At 37.6% G+C, this 25,179-nt stretch overlaps 1 protein-coding gene across 21 annotated transcripts in view; it reads right to left on the bottom strand.

Moving 5' to 3' along the window:
* ESRRG (estrogen related receptor gamma) overlaps positions 1–25,179 on the bottom strand; it is a 400,282-nt gene that overhangs the window by 12,444 nt on the left and 362,659 nt on the right. For all 21 annotated transcript variants that reach the window (XM_031504247.2, XM_077781876.1, XM_077781879.1 and 18 more), the window contains one exon: positions 2,406–2,675. In XM_031504247.2, coding sequence (XP_031360107.1) covers positions 2,406–2,675 — 270 coding nt within the window. The remainder of the gene's footprint in view (positions 1–2,405; positions 2,676–25,179) is intronic.

The raw sequence follows: 25,179 nt of genomic DNA, 5'->3' as shown, positions 1-25,179 counted from the left end.
TTTGGAAACTGGAACACTAAGGGCCTGATATCCACTGATGGGCTGTAATTCTGTAGGTGCTATTTTACACCTACAGATTACTGTAGCTGCAGCTGGTAGAAGTTTGGTACCTGCTGCATGCACAAGCTGAAGCTGAAATGCTGAATGTCAGCACCTGAAACACTGTTGAAGGCGAAGTGGAATGGCTGGGCTACTTTTAACTCCTCCCTGCAACAGTTTCATTTTAAGACAGCAATTTTATTTCTTTGACGATGAGGGAAGGAAATGTTTTAATGTGCCCCGAATTTTTGTATGCTGAACTGTATTTATCTCTGACATTATCCTGGTTGTAATTTCCAGTGAAGTTAATGAAGCTACAGATGATTTTGATACACTCTATGCACAGTGTATGACTAAACTTTTTTTTGGCAGCAGTTAATTTTTATTATTACTTAAACACTTTTTTTTTTTTTTGGGTAGGGGGGGAAAGTAGGGGTGATAATAAACATCATATTTGTCTTTGCTAGCCCTCATCCTTTTTGTCAAGTAAACTGCAGAAGTATTTCTAATTCAGTCTTTGAATTATATAATTTAAATAAATACAAAAGCTCTTCTCCATTTAGACTCCTAATTGCAGATAAGTTTCTTGCTCTGATCATTAACCATGACCAATTTTGAGAAATAACCTTCCTGGAGCTGCAAAGCATCCTCAAGTGTCTATTTACAATGGTCAAAAATTATAAATAGATCTTCAATTAAGAATAATTTTGATCTTTGAGAGGCATTTCAGTATTTTGTTAAATCTGAAATAAGATAATATTCTAAAATTAAGAACAGAGTTAGTGGGGTGGAGAATATTTTACAAAGAAACTAATAAGCATTTTGGCTTTGCATGTTTTTGAATTATATTTCCAATTAAAAATGCAGAGTGCTAAATCACATTACAAAGATAAATAGGAAAGTACAACTTCATTGTTGAAAACAATTTCCCTCCTATCAATCTGAGGATTCATGCATCAATATTGTAGATGAACTGTTAATTACAAAATCAATTAAAAAATTATTTCTAAAAACAGTCACGCGTCCTGGCTCTCAGGGGGGCAATTTGGGCAGAAGGTCTCATCTCACTAGGACCGCGCCAAATCACAAGTCGTCATCCACAAGTAAGCAAAAGCAATCTGGTTTTTCATTTTTCAGCGCGGCTGAGCCCAGCCTGAGATTGATCGTCACATATGGCCCCAGAAAACAAACTGTCAATACCTTGAATGCTGCAGAATTTGAACAAATAGCCGTCCGCCCATTCAAGCCACTCATTGCATCCCATTTAACAGATTTTATTGACAGTTTCCTTCTTGTAATTAAAGGGAAAACTACTGGCCAGCAACCAAGATAAAGTTCAAAGATAGGGTCAAAACAAAAGCAGATGGAGGGGCACGGTGTGACTGTCAATGGAACATAGCATCAGAGCATGTTATTGACACACAGGTATCTAATGATCGGCACGTCATTAAAGAGGGATCTATCGTGAACTTTATGCAAATGCTAAAAGGGACTTAAGACCACAATAAAGCATTAAGGAGACACAAAAAGAAAAACAACAAAGCACAAACGATTTTTACTTATCTGACAGTATTCACTGGTTCAGCACTTTTAAATTCAAATGCAGGAAAAAAAATTCTTTCTGAGATTTTTTAACTCTTGCTGCATAGGTAATAATTTTTTGCAGAAGCACTCTCATAAACGCAAAGGATCCGTAAGGTAAGGTGTGGTCCTTGTGAGACTCAATATGGATTTCCTCCCTCCTCCCATATCCTGAATTTAGTCTATCAAATTAATCAGTAGCTCCCTTTAAAGAGAAAATATATAGCATGTTCTCAAATATTCTTTCTTTTGCTTTAATTGCAATGATTAGACTTGTCTATATTATGAAATGGATTTAGGAGAACAACATCTATTTTCATTTGAAGGGATCTCTGCCTGTAAAACACTCTCAAAATAATACAGTGGAGTAGTCTCCACTCCCTTGGGAACATATTCCACAATTACTTTGAACCAGAAACTTGTTCTTAGTTTGAACTTTTGTTTCTTGCCTTTTAGGTTTAAAGTCTGATTAGCAATTTCTTATTCCAAAATCCTGTTTTAAACCAGCCCACAGAAAATATTTCAGAAGAAAAAGAAAGAAAAGAAAAGAAAAGAAAAGAAAAGAAAAGAAAAGAAAAGAAAAGAAAAGAAAAGAAAAGAAAAGAAAAGAAAAGAAAAGAAAAGAAAAGAAAAGAAAAGAAAAGAAAAGAAAAGAAAAGAAAAGAAAAGAAAAGAAAAGAAAGAAAAGAAAAAAGAAAAGAAAAGAAAAAGAAAAGAAAAGAAAGAGTAAGAGAGAAAGAAAGAAGAGATTAAAAATGTAGCAACCATCATGTCAGTCTGCCAACCTGAATTAGCAAGTGCTATAGCTTTGAGGGTGACAAATTCTTCTTTCTCCAGCTTCATGCTCTTGTATTTCTTTACCAGCTGCAGTATGGCATTGTTAAGGTCAAGAAGGCCTGCCAATTTGGACTGGTCTTCATCCATAATATAATCTTCAGCATATACAAGCTCATCTTCAAAAGAAAGTGACCGGTATACAACACCGAGGATCAAGATCTCCATCCAAGCACTCTGCAGAAGGCTCATCTGGTCAGCTAGAGACAAAGTGGAGAATCCTGAATAGGAAAAAATAAAAATACAGGAAAAATATTAAGTACATTTGAAAATCTGATCCTCTTTTTGATTTATTTTCATGCATATTGTGACAAAACATACACACATTCTATTGTTCTCCTTTCTGGTTTTGCGTGACTCCTCCCCATCCTACTACAGGAAAGTAAAACAATACAAAATCAAATGTTTTCTAATCAAAAGAAAAGTTTTAAACAAGCAAGAATTTGCAGGCTCTTCCTGTAAAAATCATATTAATTTGTGAGGTACTTCAGTGGCAATCTGTGATTTGTATGATATCCTCTTTGTTGCTACATACTTGTGCTTAGTTGTAAAAACCTAATGCTGTAAAACAGGGATCTGTTTACTCTATCCACCACTACCATAATCCAAGAAAGATAATTTATGAGAAAAAATAGAAGCTTTATTAAAAGGGAAGATTTGATGTTTTAATAGAATTAAGGCAGGAATGAAAAATAAAAAAATTCTTCATGAAGATTAACTTCAGGGAAAAGAGAAGTAACACCCAATCTTCTCAGAAAGACACTAATCATTTCTGTCCTGGCTCCTGCCCCTACTACACTTGTTGAAATAACAGGGTGGCACACTGAAGTGCCAACTGAATAGCAATCACACCATCCTTTTTGTGAGAGCAACCAAAAATTTATGAAATGCCTCTTAATGAACTTAACTTTTGCTTGGCTTTTCCCCTCCTCTCCCTTCTGTCTTTCCTAATAGGATCACTAAGGGCAAACATCACTGCTGCCTTACCTTTTAGACCCTTGTTTACAGTACCTGTTAATTTATTATACCAAACTGCTAATATCCCAATCACATTAGGTGCTAGAAAACAATATGGGAGAGGAAGTGATTTTCCTGGCCTGTTGGCGAAACGCAGCAGTTTGCCAGTTGGCACCATCAACCACAAGTACTTAATAAAATCATCAAAGGGGATTAGTCAAGCTTTTCTTAAAGGGTCTTAAGACATGTCTGAGGCTTTCATTTAGTTGTTTATGGAGTTGCTTACATGTCCTTTGACAGGTTTCCCGCTGTAAGAACGTTCTTTTTGGCGTTCAATTACACTTACATGCATTTTTCTGTTTTTAAAGTCGAGAGTTACAGCCATGCAAGAATATATCATAAACTAGCAAATCTGCTAGGCATCTACTCCAAACAAGATTTTCTCTATAAGCACTAAGCAGCAAAACTAATACAATAAAAAAGAAAAGCCCAGATCCAAGCCACCAGGCATCCATAAAAAATGAAACATAAAACTGGCTGCATGTGCTCTCTCTTTCATTTTTCTCTCCCTCCTTATTTGTTTTCATTTTCTCTTACTGTCTTTTGAGTCTTGTGATAGAACTGTAGCTCTCTGCCTTAAAAAACAAAAAACCAAAACAAAACAACAAAACCTGGTCCAACGACAACAGGAAAGCCTTAAAGATGTGACAGTGGAAAATAACACATCTGTGATTAAAATAAATAAGAGGGAAATGGAGAAGAAATAATCATTTCAAAGGTTATAGGGAGGAATTCATGATTTCAATTAGCTCAAACATTTCTGTTCCTCGCCGGCTTTCAAGAACCAGTTTTTCTGCAGCAGCAGATGGACAGAGAATGTAGCCTGCAGCACCGTCCTGTGACAGCCCCATTCTCCCTCCCAGACACTGCTGTTAGTAAATAGATTTACACATTCTCCAATCTCCACACATCTTTCTGCCGAATAATTAAAAGCAGGATGATTAGTTTATTGAGTGGAAGGAGGAACTTTTTTATTGAGGTCCATCCACGATTTTATCAGGGCCAGCACTTTTACGGTTGTCATGAGGGTGCAGGCATCCAATTTTTCTTATCTGCCTGATTAATACAAACGCTGTTTCAGGACGCATTAATTAACAGATACAAATCTACGTTCTCATGGAAGGATCAATACAGAGAAGAAAAGAGGCATCAATGTGAATTTAGTGCTGATGATGGAGAAGGCACTCTATTGACATTTACGTGCATAGAAACTCTAAAGTTGCAGTGGAGCCCTTTTGTCCCTGTGATTTACAAATTAACAATTTTTCGAGTATAACAATGTTTCACACACTTCTGAGAGTTTAATTAAGCAAAAGGCAATAAAATCTGTTTTGATTAAAAAAACTTTAACCTGTAATTTCTCTCTGTATTCATTTTTTTTCCTGGAAAATCCCCAACTTCCTTCTTCTATTCACTTATCTATTTTCATACAGGTTCAGTGACATTGGTTTATTTTTTAAAAAAGAAATAATACTATGTTTCAATAACATTTATTGTGTGCCACAGTCAAAGAAAATTACATATGCCCTGTGAGGGGGGAAAATGGGATGTTGATATAATTTATTGTACTGCACTCTTGAAAAATCTGCATTCTGAAGCAGTAAATATACCAGTTGTTTTTATATGACATATAAAAAATAAAAAGAAATTTTTTACATTATAGAAAAACTGGCAAATATAAAGCATGGTGTTCCACCCTTCAATAATAAATCAAATCAACATGACTATTTTGTTCCTGATCGAAGTAACTTTCCCTTGAAAGCCTGTTCAGTGAAAGCATGTTTTAACTTTTAAAGGCATCCCTCATGGGAATGCAAAGCTGAATCAAGTTGTAATTAATCTGGGTTTGTTTTGTTTCTTCAGAAAATGTGAAAGCATCCAGCATGTCTCTTGTATCATAGCAATGTCCTTTTAATATATGTTCAACAAGTCACAGTTAAAATAATAAGACGGCACAGGCTTATATATTTATATACAGAGATTTATTTTTAATTGTTTGGAGAAGGTTATACTTATTTCATGCTAAATTCAGCGTCTTTTGTGAGCTTTTGTTATGTGAATCCTCCAGATCAGCCATGTTCTCTGACAAGGGGGTATTTTCTATATTAAATTGTAACTATTTTTTAAAAAGTCTTCAGCTTGGAGCCTTCCAGCCTTCTGACCAGTGTTAGCCTCTCCAGTCCCATCCCCAAGCTCTGTCCAAACCACCCTGAGATGCTGCATAATGGTGTGGGTTGGAACTTTGTCATACATTGTGTGGGTCCTTAATCCTTCAGAGTCTTGCAGGTCACCGCTTCCAACGCAGAACTGTGTAATGACATTTTAAAATACAATGCTGTGCATCTTTCTCCCCCTTTATCATGTACCATATTGGTGACAACTTTGATCTCTCTCCATCTCCCTCCCCAAGTCAGTGCCATCTGATGTATCTGAGGCGTTTGCTGGCAGGATGACTGTGTACCTTGACCTGCAGTCAAACAGCGTGTTTATCTGCGATACAGCACACTCCAAATAAACCAGATGACAGTCTGCAATAACGTCATTTGGAAGGATTGAAAGGCTTCTCAAGAGTCAGGTACCCCTGAGGTAAGAAGCTTGAAGGAAGCATGTTTTGTGCCAACCCTCCTGCCATCTTCCACTAGACGCTCGTGCTTGACAATGATGCCATGGGCACTTGTCAAGATTTTTTTTTTTTTTCTTTTTTGCCTAGCAAACTGATGCACTTTGCAGTCAACTTACAAAAAAGGCTAAGCATTTGAAAGTGTGAAGGGCAAAAAATATCTGACGGCTAGTCTTCAAAAATACACTTTCATTTCAGAAAGCATAAATGTTTATTTCCTGAGCTGAGTGTTGACAGAAATAGGCTGCAGCGCAGGCATACGAATTTAACCCCTGCTAGGCATTCTGCTCAGTGTGGTTTTTATGTGGCTGAGTGCGAGCATTGTAAATCTACGGGGTGTCTCCTAATATCAGTTAACAATAGCCTTGATTTGCTGGTTACAGATTTTCTTCCTTTTTTTCCCTTTCTTTCTCCTCCTTTCAGGGACTGTAGTGCTTCTTCTGCTAAAAATAGATACTTTTTTACAAACAGTGTATCACACTCAAATTGTAATTATGCCGTAATGACTCACTGAGATCACTGAGTGTGGATTTGGAAAAAAGGTTGATTGAGCAACTGAACATATGTTTGTTTTTTTTTCCTTTTGCATACCAGTAAACCCAAAGCTCAAAGGAAGCAGACATAAATAGGTAAAAAGGCCTTACCATTTTTATTATAGGAACAAGGAGCATCGAGCTGACTGCACTCTGCAGTGCTCAGCACTCCAAGCCAGCTCCAAACACAGCTCACAGCCTCTTCAATGGGGCTGTTTAAACCACAGATCTTTTCAAATATCAGCACATGCACCACTTGCTCTCTATTTCACATTGCACACAGCTCCATGCTAAGCAGGGTAAATCTTTTATACTCCTGAAGACCCTTTCCTCTACTTCATTACGATGGACTTCATGGACAGTAACTCACTAGGGGCCAGAGTGAAGCAGCTGCAGATGGTCAAGTGCTGAAAGTAAGATCTGTGCCTTGCACACAGCACTTCAAGAACTAATGGACAAAAAAAAAAAAAAAAAGACAGTGGCTGGACTTACCATTGTTTTCATCTGTAAACATTTGATGTGATGCCTCAATCAGGCTACTTAGACTTAAATCCTGGAGTTTATTTCACTTTCAGGGACAGAATTTCATTCAGTCTGATATGTGTTTAGAAATCTGAACATTTGATCAAACCAAGTATGAAATTGCTGGCAGATCTGGGAGTTGCTTGCCTTTTCTGGTAATTGCCTCCCATTTATTTTACTGGTTGTTTGTCTGATTGTTAACTTTATGCGTAAAATATTCCTCTTGCCCTGGTTTGTACTTCAAATATCTTCATTTACATTTTTTATAATCAAAGCCGCACTTGCTCATGACATGTTCACTAGTGTGTTACAGATGCAATACATTTACACAGTTGAAATATCAAGAGTAGGATTTTTAAATTATTTACACTTAATTTTGATAGATTAACTTCTTTCTAAATGTTTTATGGGTACTGATGTTTCCAGCACAGGTTTTTATTTCATTTCAAAAATTATGTATAGTCATCACTGCCAAAAGAAGAAACTGATATCGTAAATACTTAAAAAATATATTTTAGCTTGGATTACGTTATTTATAGAGTGTGTGGCCTCATGGTCAAATAATCAACAGTGGACCAAAGGCTTATCCTGGCTGCACTGAGGAGAATGTAAAGAACCTTCATTCCAAGATCAGGTTTGTGTCCAGTGCACTCTCAGATGTGCAGCTGTCAGTCTGCCCTCCTCTCCCTCCCTGGCACACTCTCAGCCAAGCGCTTGGATCCATCCAGCAACTTCAGCTGCCTTCCAGGGATGTAAACAAAGGCCAGGGAAATTTCACCAGTGAAATTTCTGCTAGGGCAATGTAATGTTTTCTAGACAAGATCATAGCATTTGCTGAAGGAAACCTGCATAGCCTGACTGGCCTTTGCTATTACTCTCTCAAAAATCCAAGAGGATGGCATAATTAATTTTTTTAGGCTACATGTAGGGCTGAATCTCACACATATACCTGAATTAAGAGATCCTTTTTATTATGTTAATTAAAGAAAATATGGATATAATTACATTTCAAACACTGTGTAGTCTAAAAATATGTATGTATCATGACCCACAAACATTTCAGTGGTTTTGAAAACCATTAAACAGAAGGAGAGTGCTGTCACTAATCACCAAACATATTTCCCAGATTATGGATGAAATTTCATGAAAGCTGGAACAGAAACAGATACAACTCATTATGCCAGGGTGAATCCATTATTTCAGGTTTGGTTTGGGTTTTCTTTTCATACCCCTCTGCTTATGGAGCCCCTGATCAAAGGCTAATAACTGCACATGATGCCATAACCAGCTGAAATTCAAGTCTCACCCAGAATTTTCATGTGAAAAGTATCATGTCACAAAATAAAAAACACAGGTATTTGCCCAGACTTGAAAATGAAAAATCAAGTTCCAGAAGCACAGACTCTGAGTGACCAGAAATACAACCAAAGGCTCGATTTATGCCGTTTGCTGAATTCAGCTTCTACGCTCCTTGGAACTGATGTTCTGCAAATAAAGGTAAGCTCAGAAATGGATTGCATCCAGCAACTTTTGCACAGTGATGGCACTGCCTTTCCTGGGCGATGATGCTCTGCTGTGCAGCCTCCGCTCTCCTCCTGCCACCACAGCAGAGCACTGCAAAGGCAGCACCAGGGCTGTGTCGTGAGCGGCGCGACGAGTGGCGACTGCCATCTGTTATCTGTGCAGCCCTGGGAGAGGGCAGCTCGGGCTGCACTCACAGAGGTGCCCAAGAGTCACTCTGCCTTGGATTAAAATTAAAAAAAAAGGAAAAAAAAAGGTGCGAGGGGGGGGGAATACATTTGGACAGCGCTGGGATGTTTTCAGCAAAGCCTGTGCACTTTCTTCGTGTTTTCTTTAAGTGTGTTTGTATTCCTAACTCTTGCTGTCCAAGCTCTTATAAAATATACATATTTTTTTTATATTTTATAACATAGAAAAATGCCTGTGATAAGCACTTTTTCACTAACACCTACCAGGAGGATGGGAAATGCCACACAGAGCACTAAGAAACCCGGGGCTGTTATCACAACGCTACTTTCATCTGACTGAAACAACAGCAGAGAGATGGCACGGCAATAAAAATGCATGCACCCTGCATGTCCCTCTCAATCCATTATGAACAATGGATTCTCGCTAAAGCAAATATTCACTTGTCAGAAGTATTTGCAACACTGGATTCATTCAGCAGGACTAAGTAAGTGAAGTTCACAGCAATTTAAAAGCAGCAAATTAGACATTTACAAACAGTGAAGATGCTGCTTGTCTAGCGTGACCTTTCACTCAAGTTATACAAAAAGGTGTTAATGCAATTTAAATACCAGTTAGGAACATTTCTGGTTTGTCTTTTGCTCTGTGAAACGTTACATGATAACACTAAACAAGAGCAATTTGAGGCTGTCATTTCTTCCCAGGGTCAGATGCACATAGTGAGATGTAACAGCTCAAACTGGTTTCAGTACTGAAATCAGAGACACCCCTCTCTAACCGTCCAAGTATTTCCAGGCAGCTACTTTGAAATTTCTAATTTCTAGTTCAAGTGCAGGTTCTTGTGAGCTGCTTCTTTAGTATTACTAATGGAAAGGAACTGGAAAATGGGACTGATCGAGGATGTCTCCCTGACTTCACGTAACCAGTTGCTAACACTATGCAGTGAAACAGTAAAGATAAAAAAACCTGGTGAGTTGCCCTTGCTTCAGGAACAGAGTAATTAAGACTTCCATGTATGGGGTACTTTACAATAGCATTTTTGGAAACATATTGTGAAAAGTATTGTACTCTTTATTTCCATAAATTTTAATTTTACACCTTATTATCTCAGTATTCACCGAGAAAAAAGGAAAATACAAGACAATAGAATTAAACAGATTAATACCTGATTTTCCCTTTGGGCTGATTTTACCACTAGAACTTCCACAATTTCAAACAGCTTTACAGCAAACTCACACCAATCTTACATTAAAAAGATGTAAGATGAAACACTTGTATTTTGTTTTATCACCAGGTGCTCTGAGAACAGAGAAACACCTGATTAAGTGTGTTCCAGGAAACTGCTTTTTTTTTTTTTAACTCCTTTTTTTCCCCTCTATGCACTCATGGTGCATTACCTCTCAACGAAAAGTTTTAAAATTCAGACTAGCAGTGCAATATGGCCCAATGAAGCTGTAACTCGCCTTCAGGTCAGCAGAATGAACTTGCAGATTCCTAAGGGTGATCTTTTTAATGCACTACATATGTGATCTGATCTGCTTCTTAAAAGTTAATTCTTCCAGTTCTTTAAAATTTAACCTTCAAATATGGTTTCACTAGACTATAGGATATTTTTGGTTTTGGTCCCCTTTTTGAAGATAGCAGAAGCAGATGTCATGATATGGTGTGTGCCTAAAATCACAGGAGAAAATGAAGCAGGATTGTATTTATGGTCCTGATTTTTTCTTTCACCAAGCCTTTATTAAAAAAAAAATCATCAATCATATTTTCAACATAAAAATATTGATTTCACCCAAATTCTTCTTCAATCTGTTGTGGATATATGTATTTGACTATGAGTACAATAAAGCCAGCTTTGCAGGTAGAAAAATAAAAACTACACTAATGACTACTACTTAGTCATTAGTAAAGTGAACATAGATGATAAATAAAGAGTACAATGAATAGGGCTGAATTTCCTCCAAAATCCATTCTAGAGAACAGTAATACAGTTCAGATTAAAATAGCCAGCCTAATATCTTCATATCCTGTGCATGGAATGCCTTACTTAGACCCTTCAAAGAGATCAGCTAGCAGAAAGGAAACTAAAGTCACATGTAATTAAACAAAAAGTATTGACCCTTTTTCCTCCTTTTTAATTTTTACTCAACTAAACAAAATTAAAAAGAATAAAAGGAAAAAAGGGGACAACCTTGACAGAGAAAGCTTGCTAAATTAGTAACAACAGTGTTCAGGTTCTGCTTGCTTCAACCTTTGTACACATCAGCCTCCCAACAAATGCATATATTGACTGAATATCAAGAAATTTAGAGTTCAAGTTTCTTCAGCATATTTGTCTCCAAAATCAAGTTGGCTGGATTGTAAAGTATCACTTCTGGGTTTGTTTTTTTTGTTTTTTTTTTTTTTTTTTCCACAGAAAGGAGGGATCTTATGTGCATTTAATACGTGTTGCCTTTTATTTGTAACCTCTACGGGTCTGCTTTGAGAGTGCTTTTCCTCAGTGCTGGGTCACTGCTGTTTGCCTTTTGCTCCCCTGGGGAAGCCACCAGTCATTTCCTCCCTGAGAGCTGTGGCAATCCCTGCTCCCTCCACCTTTCCATCAGGCAAAGTCAGGTTTCCAGGAATTCCCCAATCATGTGAATAATATGAATCCAATACAGGAATGTATTAGCATACGGAGACAACCATGCTCACGATCCAATCAACGTACCTCTGTTAACCCTGTGTGTGCTGAGCTACCTAAAATCTCTTTCCATTGCCAAAGCAGCATCTTCAGGCTGCAGAATTTTGGATAAATATCCCCCTCTCACCCTGTGGCAGGAAAATAACTGCTCAGACCACTGTTCTACATATATTCCATCCTCTTCCTAATTTTTAAAACTTTTCTGCTGGTTAGTTGATTTTCTTAATGTGCTGCAGATGCCAAAAAATTCAAATGATGTTTACAGTCTCCCTGGTTTGGGGAAAAGAGACAGATATTCTCCTACATTAATGTGAAATTTCTAGTTTACCTAGTTGAGTGTGCATGTACCATTAAGATCATCTCTGGAGGCTGTGTCTTAAGTCTGCAACAGTCCACACACAGGATAAAAAAAAAGACAGAAAAAAGAAAAGAAAAAAAAAAAGGAAGCTGCCTGATTCTAATACACCTAATTAGCCATCGGCAGACTCTTAATTGCATACATTAGGATGATTCCATAGTGGAGATTAATTCTAAATATACCCAAGCAGCTGGTTAAGATGCCATGGATTACAGTGTGGACTGTACTTTTCCACTTAATTAGATATCAAAATTAAGCAGCAACAAGCATTTTGACATAACGGGGATCAAGCCGCCGCTTGGCATCCCAGAGCTGCACTAAAGTGACCGCTAAACAGAGCCGCACAGATGGAGAGATATTAAATGCCGCACTGGAAAGTAATTTCAAATAATAAAATATCAATATTTACATTTTAATTACCCCTACTGAGAGCCGCTCTGTCATTTTCACTATTGCCGACGCAGCAAGGGGTAGTGGAATGACATTGCGGCTCTGACTGCAATGACTATTTTGTTTCCATTAAAGAATGACAAGTGTTTTAGAGGCAGTGACACCCAGTGTGTGAACAAGAATGACAGCAGATCAGAAAATTCCTATTAAGGGAATAAATGACTCAACAAGAGAATTTACTTTAAGCAGCCGGCTCCTCCTTGAAACACATAATCCTTTCTAAATTTCCTGCAGGAAGTTTATGATTAGAGGTGCCTTGGAGAGACCTTAGCTTCTCATCAAATATTTACAATGATAGGACCTTACATGATGACTGATCAATTTAAAAACAGCAACATTCAATGCTAAGAGTTACATTGAGAGTTTGCATGAATCAAAATAGTTTTGAGGGAGATGGAAAGACAGTGAAAAGGAGATTCCTTCCTCTAAAAAACCAAAAGCCTTGATGGTGCATGGAGATCACCAGTGTTATTTTTGCTGTCTTCACCAGTTTTACTGCCATTGGCACAGTGAGTACTCCACATCCCACCTGGGTCACAATTTGCTGGTGCTCAGAATTGTACCCAGCAGGTGATCACAACAGGTAATGTGCACATGCACAGCTTCAGGCCTCTTGTTTCTCCCTGCCTATTCTCTGCATGTATATAAACACTTTTTCTTTCAGTATGTACATCAGAAATCCATGAGACACCTTTGCAGCACCTTAGGAATCTAATTACTTCTGATCAGGTCTGAGGTCAATCTCATGGAAAATATTATATTACATCTGACATGCTGCATTTACAAGATGAAAAGAAAGGAAGAAAAATAACAAAACAGTAAAGAAAAAAAAATCTTCCTTGGGGATGTCTGTCAAACTGCAGAGATCTTCAAAGAATTTCAATGGCCTCAGACATGAGAAAGTGGGTAAGAGTAAATCCTTGGTCAGTACACCCAATATACAGCTAAGTGACCCTCCTCCTGAGTCACGGCATGCATTTATTTAATAATGTGCAGAGCTCAACTTCTATAAATGTGACAAATGGCTAGAACAGAACAGGGGGGAAAAAAGGCATGAAGATTTTTACAGAACAAAAAAATGAACAACTTTATGGCAGTGACTATCACAGGAATTTTAAATCCAGCTTTGACATTAAGAATTAGCAGTTAAGTACAAAAATTTTACTCTGATATTAGCTGCTTAACTAGTTATCTTCTTTTTCTTGTCTTTTTTCTTCACTTCTTTTTCTTTCCCCACACCACCCTCCCCCCCATCTTTTTTTTAAGTACCCAGGAAGTACTTCTTAAGCATCCCTAATGCTTTTAGGACAAGACACTTCCCCATTTCTCAGCCACTAGCACCTTTTAATTTCTGAAAGAGCCACGGTTGAAAATCTTAATTAATTGTTCCATACTGCTTCAGGATCATTATGCAATGTAATAAAGGCCGTGTAATTATGAAATTTTACAGCCATTACCAAGGCTGATGGCTCGTATTTCATCCTCAGCTGGACCCAATGGCTTTTAGCCACTCAGCTCCCCTTTGATGAACTACAGACAGATCTATCAGGCCCAAACAATATCCAGGCAAGGCGGCTATAATAGCTACCTACAGATGAAGCCATAGATAAAGATAAACTATAAATCTACACACAAATGCAGGCACATTGCCTCAGGATGACAGAGGGGAGAGGATGAGACACTTGGGAAAGCTGGCGCCTTGCAGAAAGGCAACCTTCCCTCTCTATCTCTGTTATTCAGTTTGGAATTTGTTTGGTTTCTTAAAGATGCAAAACTCCTTAACACTTCCCCCACAAAACTACATATTTTTAAGACTTTTGAATTTTTATATGGAAGTCAAGTGGTCACTTTATCCATCTATTAAATCTGACAAAGGGGATTTACGTGGACAAATCAAGTTATTCTCCAAAAGAAGAATACCAGTCAACAAGTTTGCAAATCATATTTTTAAAAGTGAAACCAGGTCACTTGCTTCTGAGACTAAAAAAGCAACCATCCCTGATTTCTAAATGCATTATCATGAGCAGATGCACAGAGGTGAAGTTAGATGATAGGCTTTCACTGGAGGCAGCACCAGAGATGCAATTTCATGCAACATTGTCCGACATTATTTTATTTTCAGTCTGAAAATGAAAATACTTCTAAAATTCAGAGCAAGTTAAAGAAACAAGGGGATTATATATGCTCTAGGTACCTGCAACACCAGAATATAGTTTATGTCCTAGTTATGGAGGTGACCTCCATCAATGCCCTCTTTAATTTAAGACAGGAGGCCTTCTGAGTATGCAGTGTTAGTCCCTCCAGAGTGAGACAAGGCTGACTAAATGATCTCTAGGTGAGAAAAAGAAATGGAGAGCTGCAGCTCCTGACCAATTTTGAAAGAGTCCAGGGAGGAGTGTAAAAACATTAGCTTGGAAACTGCATCTATTAGTACCCATTCCAGTAGCCCATGGTCAGTCGTGAAGCTGATGCCATGCTTGTGGCTGAGGCTAAAAGCACTTCAGAAGGCAAGAAAAGTTAAAAATAAAAATATCATCAGTAGTCTCTGATTTCTAATAGATTAACAGAGTAGCTGGCCCTTTCCAAAGAAAACACTACGGATTTAGATGAGGTTCAGAGAAAGTAAAGCAGTACTTAAGAAAACTCTTATGAAAAGAGACTCAGAAAGCAGGAATTGTCTTCCTCAAAATAGTGATGTACAAGAGAATGCAGTAGAAGTGCAAATAAATTAATGATATAAAAAGTAGTTCTAAAGCTTTTATTCTGTCTAAAAACACAGACCAAGCAGCACTACAGTAAAATGCAGGAAATTCAAAATGGAAGACAAAGGGAAATTCTTCATTCACAGAGTACCTGGACTAGAGAACTTCTTGCCAAAGGATGTCACTGAAGCCAAAAATTCAGAGAGGGAGCTGATACTTACATGGACAGCCAGGATAGCTCTGGGTATTAATATCCCAAATACAAATTAAGAGGACAAGGATATTTTTCCTCCTTATTTCACCTAATCTCTAAGCATAAGGAATTCCTGAGGCTTCTGCCTACTATGGGGTTCACGTCCCCTCCCCTGAGACTGATCACTGCTGAAGGCACGAGTCCATGACCCATAGCATTCAGTTCATAGATTCCCAAAACCTGAAGCTTCAGAATTTGGGCTACCTTTCTTTGAGGTGTTTGGACTACTCCTAAGAAGTGAAGCTCAGAACAGAAGAGCTTAGAGAGATGTGCCCCAGGGTAAGAATTTCAAAATCACAGCAACTGAGCTCTCAATGTACTACTATTGTGAAAAGAGGAAAATAATGGATATGGAAGATCCATGGTGTTATCATAGTCACAAAAGCAGGCAGGTGCATGTATTAGTGTGTGTTTGCATAAGCCTGTGTACGCATGCATTTGTACTCAGCAAACCCAGGGTATGCTGAAAGCTACCAAAATGAATAAAGATCACCTGCTCATTAACTTGTATTCTTTGCTTATTAAATATGTCCTTTCTTCTAATATTAAAAAAAAAACCAAAAAAAACAACCTGTCTTTGCTGAAGGACAAAATAATAATGTAATCACCCAGGTCAGATCAAAGAAGTATTTTCTGAAACCATGAACAGAGTCACAAAGGGTCACTGGTCAACAAAGCTGCACCTGAAGACAGGCAAGGGAATGCATGATTCAGGTTCCTCTGGCATAATGCTGAGGATGCTTGATAGATGGTCTTTAAGGATCAGTATCTGCTTTTAACATGCTTTACTGAAACTGTATGTATGGTGAGTATTCATTGTACATGGTGTGAACTGATCTGCTCTTCACAGTGCACGTGGAAGCCTCATAAACATTTTTAATGGGTAAAATAACCCAACATTTACATACTGGACTATACAAACACCACCAGGCTATAATTCCTGGACAGGACTTTAAATTGCCTTCTAATACTTTTAGAATTTACCAGAATTTGGTGAAGACCTCTGTTAAAAAATTTACTAGGAAAATTGAGAAGAATGGATGTAGACAAAGAAACTGGCAGATCTTTTACCTTCTCTGCTTTCCATCAGGTGGACTCATTTAGCCAAATTAGCATCAACCTTACAGATAAGCTCTGTGGCTATCTTTTTATCCTCCCCATCACTCATATCAGTAAAGTAAAAAGCAGCTACAAATATATACAGGAGGAGAATTTTTAAGAGCAAAAAACTTCAAGTAGGAAGTACATGCAAAGATGTTATTTATATTTCTATCTGAGGCAGTAAGACCAGTTTGCTACACTGATCTAATAAAAAGAATGACGATAATGTGAGAAAACACATAAATACCACCTTATAATTTTTTATTTTACAAACAAAATGCATGAAGTTTTAACCTCTGTGGTAAATGTCTAGTCTGTTAGAGAATGCCTATCAATATTCCATAATTTAAGATTACTGCAAGATTTCAATAAAGTAGAGCAAGGAATTTTGTGCATGTCAGAAAGTTAATTTGCAGTTTAATGCAGACTACCTTGAAACAGAATTAGCTGAGGCATAGTTAGAGATTATTTTTGCCAAATATGAATTAGTGCAATGGAAAAGGTAATTAGGTTTACATATTTTGGGAAAGACGTTCTTTTCAGCATTGAGTTCAAAACATTTTCCTTCTTCAAGTGAGTTTTGGGTTTTTTGGGTTTTTTTTAATGAACAGTTGCATGTATCTTACATATGAATAGGAAGTGTTTTTAGGATACCTGCTTTAGAGAACACATGAATGAGAGTTTTTGCTGAGTGTGAAAAAAACCCTGACTGCAGTAAGTCCACATTCAGACACAGAAAAAGATATTAGCATTAGGACAGACCAAAAAAGGAAGGGATTTGGTTGTATAATTGCATGTTTCCTCTTTGAATATTCACCAAATGGGGCAGAAATTGTAGCTGCTATAATGCATGCCATGCTTTACACTGATTTTCTACACTTGGTATTCCCTAGCTGAATTGTTTCTGAAGTCTATGGTGATTTTTTTTCCCCAGCAAATCAGCAGTTTTTCAAGAGGTCTCAGTGCAACTCAGGAGTATGACATTTACTAATGTGTTGAGATTGAGGGATTCTCCTTTGTAGAAGCCAACACTAATAAGAAAGATATGGTTCAGCGTCCTGGGTATTCTTCCCAGTTTTATTAATTAGATGGAAAGCTTCTCCCTCTGGAATACTGCAAGGTATTTATTAACACTTCAGCCCACAAACTAGAGTAAATTTACAGTAGTGGAGGTAATTGTTACATACACCGGCTCTTGTTATCAACTTGGCATGGATAAGCAAAAAAACCCCAGAGGTTTAGATTATGATCTTTTTCATGATATTTTAATTGTGCTTCTTAATCTGCTAAATTAAAAACTATAGTACAATCTCATTCAGATCACTGGCAAAAAAGATCATATCAATTTGCAACAAAATGTATGAATGCTCCTATCTCTTTTAATTATGCAAAGAATTTGAGTCATATTCAATATGGCCACAGAGTGACTGAGATATAAACTCTTTCTTTTGCAGTTGTGCCATCTTATCCCTCAGCACCTTCAGATTTTATTTCATGTCTCCCATCTTTTAAAAGCACAGACTCCCTTCCCTAGTTGATCTTCAGTATCACTACCTTCCTTCTCTCCCTTCATGTTCAGCATGGTGACATACTCCAGCAACCGTGCCTCAGCACAGCGATGACTGATAATGACCAGGCAAGCACTCCATAGTATCTCAGTTACTTTTGTGCTTTACAGAGAAGTGTTAGGTATGTCCAGAGATACTTCATGTATCCAATATTTCCTTCACCATTGCTTTCAGCCTTCCTCCTTTTTTTTGCATTCTTCTGCTATCAGACCCTCTTACTCCCTCTGGGCACCAGTATGTCAATTTATAGTGCCACCAGCAATGCCCTCTCCTTAATTGATCCACACTAATTTACCTACACTTTTTTTTTTTACTATGCAGTTCTCAGTGCTCTCAAAAGCTTAAGAGTTGGGATTTATTTTGCAATCTTTACCCTATTTCTACATTCTTGCACCTACTACGTATTCTGATGGGCCCAAATACCTCAAGTGTGCTCTACCATCAGGTATTTGGGCACATTCACCATTAATTTTAGAGATTACACAGAAAGCACAGTTGTGTTTTGTGAGAATGTGCCATTAGAAAGGTCTAAATCAAAATTTTCACATGCCAATACTGCTGGATCATGTCCTGTTTCTTTGGCTTTCTCCTTGACCCAGACGTCGGCTTTCAAATGTCTGTTTCTTACTGATCGTTCTTTATGGTCACCAGACATTTACTGTGGTTTCCCTTATGGATGTTAAGCGCCCTATCAGTGATCTGAGAAGGAAGAGAGTGAGAATTTTCTCATTTATTCTGTCAAAACCTCACATAGCTATCCTGACTGCACAGGGCACAAGTCATTTATACCTGGCATTTGCCAAACACACCCCTGTCAAAGAGCTAACTAACTTACTAACATCAGCAGTTTTCATCACCTGTATCACAGGTGATGTCAGAAGCATAGATGTAGCACAAGGTACATTTATACAGGAAAAATATGAGGAAGAATTTGGCCTCCCAAATCTTCCACTGACTCTGTAATTCTGCTGGAGTCACAAAGTCCTTCTCTTTCTCAGTCTTTCTGTGCAAACTACAGATACAATATATACAAATAAATTAACAGGGTTTTGTGCTGTTGTTTTTCATTTAACGTCTGAAAACAACAACAAATATTTTAACCAGAAAAAGGTCTACAAAGTATATTCAACACTTCCGTAAAATATGTGAAGTATATGAAGAGATAAACTGGCAAAAATATTTAGAAAATTATGGTGCTCAACTTTACCTTCCTCTTCATGCTTGTTTGGTCTATTGGTCACTGCTGGCTAGTGGGCTAAGTATGAGAAAACATGAAGCCCCTTTTCTAAGTAGTTTAGGTCATTTATCCCTTTATCTCCATCATTTACTTTTCAGAAATGTTGAATATACTATGTAGACCTTTTCATGGCTAAAATTGTGCAATATAAGATAGCCCCTACTAGGTGACAATTTTTCTCCATGTATTTCTATGGATACAGGACTATACCCACAAAATGAATGTGTCTGGCATTGCATTAGGATGAACACAAAGTAAAACTAGGACCTTAACCATGTAGAGCTGACTTTACAGCACTGAGAGGTGCAACAGTGTTTTAAAACTGTGAACATTGATATTATCCTGTATGTTTGAAAATGCATAAAATACATTTAATTAACTCTGGGCTGTGATACAAACTGACAATTCTCAACAGAAATTTCAAAGCTAAGCCTGACACCTTTCGAGTAATTTTGCTCAGTAAGATACATATTTAGACCAGATTTCTATATATTTTATGTATTTTTTTAAATATATGAAAAATGCATATTATTTACCCAATTGCCTGGACTGTCTTTTGGAGAAATACATATTTATTTTTTAAAAGCAATCCATATATTATTTACTCAGTGGATGAGAATGACTTCAAAAACCTGTTCTGGTCCATCAAATAAATACATATTTATAAATGGTTTTTAAAACGCATATTATTTATCCAATGGACTGTAATGGCTCTGCTAGTGCCATTACAAGTAAATATGTAATTAGCCCCATAATAAAAAAATCCCTACAAAATTTCTCTGAAAAGCATTATATTTCCATGTGTCAATGTACAATACCTTTTCTATTGTTATTATTTTTCTTTTAACAGCAAAGGTGATTACCCTATGCTAATGACTAAGGCTTTGCCATAATTCAAAACCCCACTAGCTCTGCAATTATACAAAATGTAAACTTGAAATCTTCATTTCTTCCTTTTAAAATCAGTGTTTTGGAATCCTCATCTTGCAGTTGGTGCACCTGGCCTGGATTTTCCTGCCAGCCCCACGGATGCTGACCAGACTTTGCATAACTGAACATTCCTGTCAGTAGGAGTTTGTTCTGTTCTCACACAAGCTCCTCCACACTGTCAGCTAATGCACCTGCACCATTACTGGGCTATCCAATTTTGTACACTGACAAACTTCACTTATTTATTTCTCTTATTTATTTCTCACATGCATTATTTTCTGCAAAGCACTAAATATCCTCAAAAATTCCTTTTTCTTGTGAGAGTAAGGCCAGGATATGAGACATACAACTCCAGGATCACAATGTATTTTATTACATACTCCTGTATAAGTTTCTATTTGAAAGGCTGTAGCACCTATCCCAAACATTTAACATTAAGAACAAGACCTGCCAGGCCCACAAAAATTGATGCACACCTTCCAACAGGAGTGAATAGTATAATTTTTAGTAGTTCATGAGTGTACATGCTAGAATAAGTTTCACACATTAAGATGTAAATTTTATTCTCTGTGCTGAATGCCAGGTGATTAATTCTGATAGCATAGTGATCAATTGGTACAGGTGCTGCACCTGAGTAATGTTTGTTTCTGTACACATTGGTAGCAAAGGTGCAGCACTAATACAGATGTCACTTGTGTAGCTGTGCAACATCTCTTATTTCCTGAAAACACTCACACTGGTAGTTAGGTTGAACTGTAGAATTGTAGTTCTGCCAGTTTTTTCAATTAGACCCATTATTGATTTGATGAAGAAGCAAATAAGCAAATTAAACATACCATGGTAGTATGTAAAATGGTTAGACAGAACATAAGGTTCTGGTGCTGAGCTTCTTGGGCACATTACCTCTGTGTGCAGCTTTTCCTTTGTACTGGAGACTACAAAAATGAGAAACTTCTGCAAGACAATTCAGCAGCAGTAGTCTAGCAATTTAGGTATGGAACATCCAGGAATATATTCATGTAAAATGCCAGGAATCTCAGACATATTGAGACTAGAGCTTATTACTTAGTTGCTTCATTTAGATCTGGCATAAACCTCTCGTTTTCACAAAACTACCAGAGTCTGACACCAGCTGGAGGATAAAAATCCATATATACAGGTAATAACACATTTTTTTTCAAAATAACAAGAGATTTTTGTTAATTGATGGTATACATTTTAAGTTTAAATCTCTGGCATGTGGAATCACTTTGTGCCCCTTACAACTATTTCTTTGCAATTTCCTCTCATTAAAGAACATGAGTTTTGATACCAAGAATGAGTAACATGCAGTGTCTACCCAGGACTTACATATTCATGTTTTTACAACCACTCTCCCCACCCCTTTGCTCAACATGATGAGGAACCCAAAGCAAGTAGGTGTGCCCACTAGAAAGCCTCTTCACTAATTTCCATTTAATTCATTTACCAAATCAAATCAAACTGCTACTGTGAAAACTATCTTCTCACAGAGGGGACTAAAGCATCTCTCCACAAATCACTCCAAAGCACCTGAGATTCAGCTTCCCAAAGCAAGTTAGTTGAAACAAACACAACTAACAGGATGCTGCAGCAGCAGGTCCACTAAGGGCACACAGCTCATGGCAATAAGTTTCTTAAGGTCAAGCACAGTAAGCCCACTGTCTGGCTTCGGTGTGCTGGAAACCTACATTAAGTCAGCACAATCCTACAAAATCCTCTTTTCTTATTTCCACATAGCTGCTTGTGTCAGAGCAGAGAGACAGTATTTTGCACTCTTTCTCTCTCATGTCACTCAGCACTGTAAGAAGGACCAGTAATATAATCTCCAACAGGCCCAAATTCCTGTTGAAATTAGCAGTCTCCCTGCAGGTATGCAATTTTAGGGCCTGAACCCTACAATAAGAAATCAGTCAAAAATATCCAGGTAAAAGCTATGCTGCTTAAGATAATATTTTGGTTTATTTTGCCACTCCTGCTGCCTGGGTGTAATCTTATGCCTCTTTCTTTCTTGAAAAGCATGTAAATTGTTGTACACAAATAGAGCCATTAATGGAAAGCAAGACATCGCGAATCAGACAATAAATGTATCAATTAATGCCTGGGATGCACATGAGGCAATCAATTTTCCCAAATCCCAAATCAATTTAAAAAAAAAGGATAAAGAAAAACAATTTGAATTTTCACTCCTCTAAAAGATGGGGATGAGAAGAGAGAGGGAGGGAGGGAAGCTGGTGTGCCAATCCTTCTCCCTGTCTCTCTTTGCTTGTTTTGTAATTACTAAACATGAGGTAACTTTAAAAAATTGTGAAAAGTTACTCTGAGGAAATACTGGCATTTCAGATTCAAACATCTAAAGATGAAGGAAGAGAAAGGAGAGAGAAATAATGCAGCAAGTATTAGGAAACTTCTGGCCTTCAGTTTTACACATGCACAAGGTGCCCGCAACTAAGAAAAGGGGTAATGTTTCTGTTCCTGTGTCACTTTGTGCACTGATGGAAGTGATGTCCTACAGCGTTTCAAGTCATTTATTGAAGTTTGGTGGTGGTAGTGGGGATGTTGTTAAGGAGAGTAAAAAAAGCGATGTCCATTTGAAGCTTGTCTGTGAACTTTGCATGAACCGCCAGGAATAATGTAGTGTGATGACAAGCCAGTTATACCTTCCACTAAATTTGCTGTCTGGAATGAACTGAAATAGTGTTTGGTTTGTGTAATTACGTCCATCTATCTTTATATTCCAGCGGCATATCGCAAATTGAAAATACTAAAAATTGACTGTTGGTTCTGATATTTAATGATTGCCAAAGACAAGACGATGATTTATTGGTTACTTACCGATGTGACACATTTGCATCTTATTAGACGGAGATTACTATTCCTTAAAATGCGGACGAGGCCTGATCATGTCTGATGGATTGATTTGATTTGCAAATGTAATCAAACTAATAAGAGGGAAAAAATGAGCAATAATGCCTTGTTTTTCAACTGGCAATCACTCCCCTGCCAACAACGCTGATATCCCTGACTAAGCAGCCTTCACACAGTCTTCCTGTCTCCTCAAATAAACAAAGGGATGCAAAGAGCTTGATAAGAGGATAACGAGCCAAGTATGGATGTAACATGGAGCCTGTACCTCAGCACTGCATGAATGTATCAATGGGAGTACCGGGAGAGGACTCACGGTGCCTTCAGTTCTTAAAAAGCAGCAAGCAAAAACACAAAGAGCAAAACTCCATTGCAAAAAAAAACCTTCTACTAAATGAAGGGGGGAAAAAGTGCATAAAAAAATAAAAGTGGTTCTAATTCAGGGAACCCAGGAGAACAGTTCCCACAAGCACAAAATTTACAGAATAAATACCTGGAACTCCTCAACCTGATAGGAATCTATTTGGAGAACGTATTTTGGACAACATGATTCAAGGAACTGGAATCACTGACTGTGGCCACAGCATCAGAGAACCTATTTCCAGGGGTATGCTGCATGCTGTTTTAAAATTATTCCAAATACTAAATGCAGGGTTTCTGTCACAGCAAACATTCCATCATTCTGGCCAGATGTTGATGTTCCTGTAAGCACTGAAATATGGTTCTAGATAAGAGCAGACTCTTATTCAGCTTGAAGTAAATGACTCTAATTCTCCACAGTAAGATTCTCTTCCTTATTAATAATAATAAAAAGAAGCACTTAAAGAAAAAAAAGCTTTTTGCAAGGAATTGCACGAAGTCCCCCACCATTTACACAAAAGTGGTAATTCAAGCAGAAGGCAAATGATTAAGCTCTGAGGTCCATACAGGTTACGGATTGTGACCTGCATATTTAGGGATTGATCCAAAGCAGTGAAATCAAGGCAAGTCTTTCTATTGGCCTAAATAGATTTTCATATAAAGCTTTTTCTAAAGTTCAAGCGTTAATGCTGACAGCTGAGGAAGTGATCCTACATATATTTGGGAACACAGAGAACACTGCACAATGGAAGGGCCTGTGTAAATAATGTGATTGTACTACTTAAATATTTTCCAGACTGATTGCTAATTTGCTTCACTAAGGGATATTCGATAATGTAAAAAAAACCCCTTGCTTTAGGGAACAGCCATTATGAAGTGTCAGGTTAAAAACAAAGTTGAATATATAGCTCCAATTACCATGCTCAAAGACCTCAAAATATTTTCATAATTTAAAGTTTTATAGCTCACGTAATTTATACTTATTTTAACAGTGGAAAAGTATCCTGGTCAAATTCCAATTAAATAATTACATTTTGCCTACCTAAAATTCTCACTGCATTTTTAATTGGATACGACACACTTCACTGCATCTCCTAAATTGTTTAGTATTGCCATTCAGTATATAAATAGCTACCACTTTCTACCACGGAGACAGTACACTTGTCTGTGCAGCCATCAATGGCAAACTGGAGTTCATCTGTGTTGGCCACAGTGCTGGAACTAAGGAGACCCACAGCAGCCCGTGTTCCCATCACCCTGTTGCAAACTGGTTTTAGGTATAATTTTTCTTCCTCCTAGCAGGTTCTCTGAAAGATTTTATGTCTGTCATTGATGCTGGCTGATTATGATGCTGCTCGTTATGAACATGCTAATGTTCCTTGTCAATAGCCTGTTTTCTTCACTTTATCTTCTGAAATGCCCATCTAAGCCTCTTGTTAGACACTGACCTCTGTAGGTTTATGGTACAGAGGAAGCAGGAATAACCCTGCAGAGCAGTGCCCAGCTTGTTCCCTGTCCTACTTGCACTGCCTGTCTGGGGCACCCTGTTTCCCAGTGGCCTCTTGATTACAGAGCCCATGATGTGCTTCACATATGAGGATTACAGAACACAGCAAATCACTCATCACCACTGATGTGCAAGGCACAATCCTGCAAACTCCAAATGTGGGTTGAAGATATTCAGCAAAGCATTCAGCATAATTCATTGATGGGGTCCAGAAAACATTCAAGTAACTCAAAACACAAAGAAACTCTTCAAAATTTACTCCTATAATCTCACTGAATGAAGATAATCTGGAAT

Source organism: Lonchura striata, chromosome 3, assembly GCF_046129695.1.
Source record: "Lonchura striata isolate bLonStr1 chromosome 3, bLonStr1.mat, whole genome shotgun sequence".
Taxonomy (NCBI): domain Eukaryota; kingdom Metazoa; phylum Chordata; class Aves; order Passeriformes; family Estrildidae; genus Lonchura; species Lonchura striata.
Note: the sequence above shows the minus strand (reverse complement) of the source record. Positions and strands in the feature narration are given on the sequence as shown.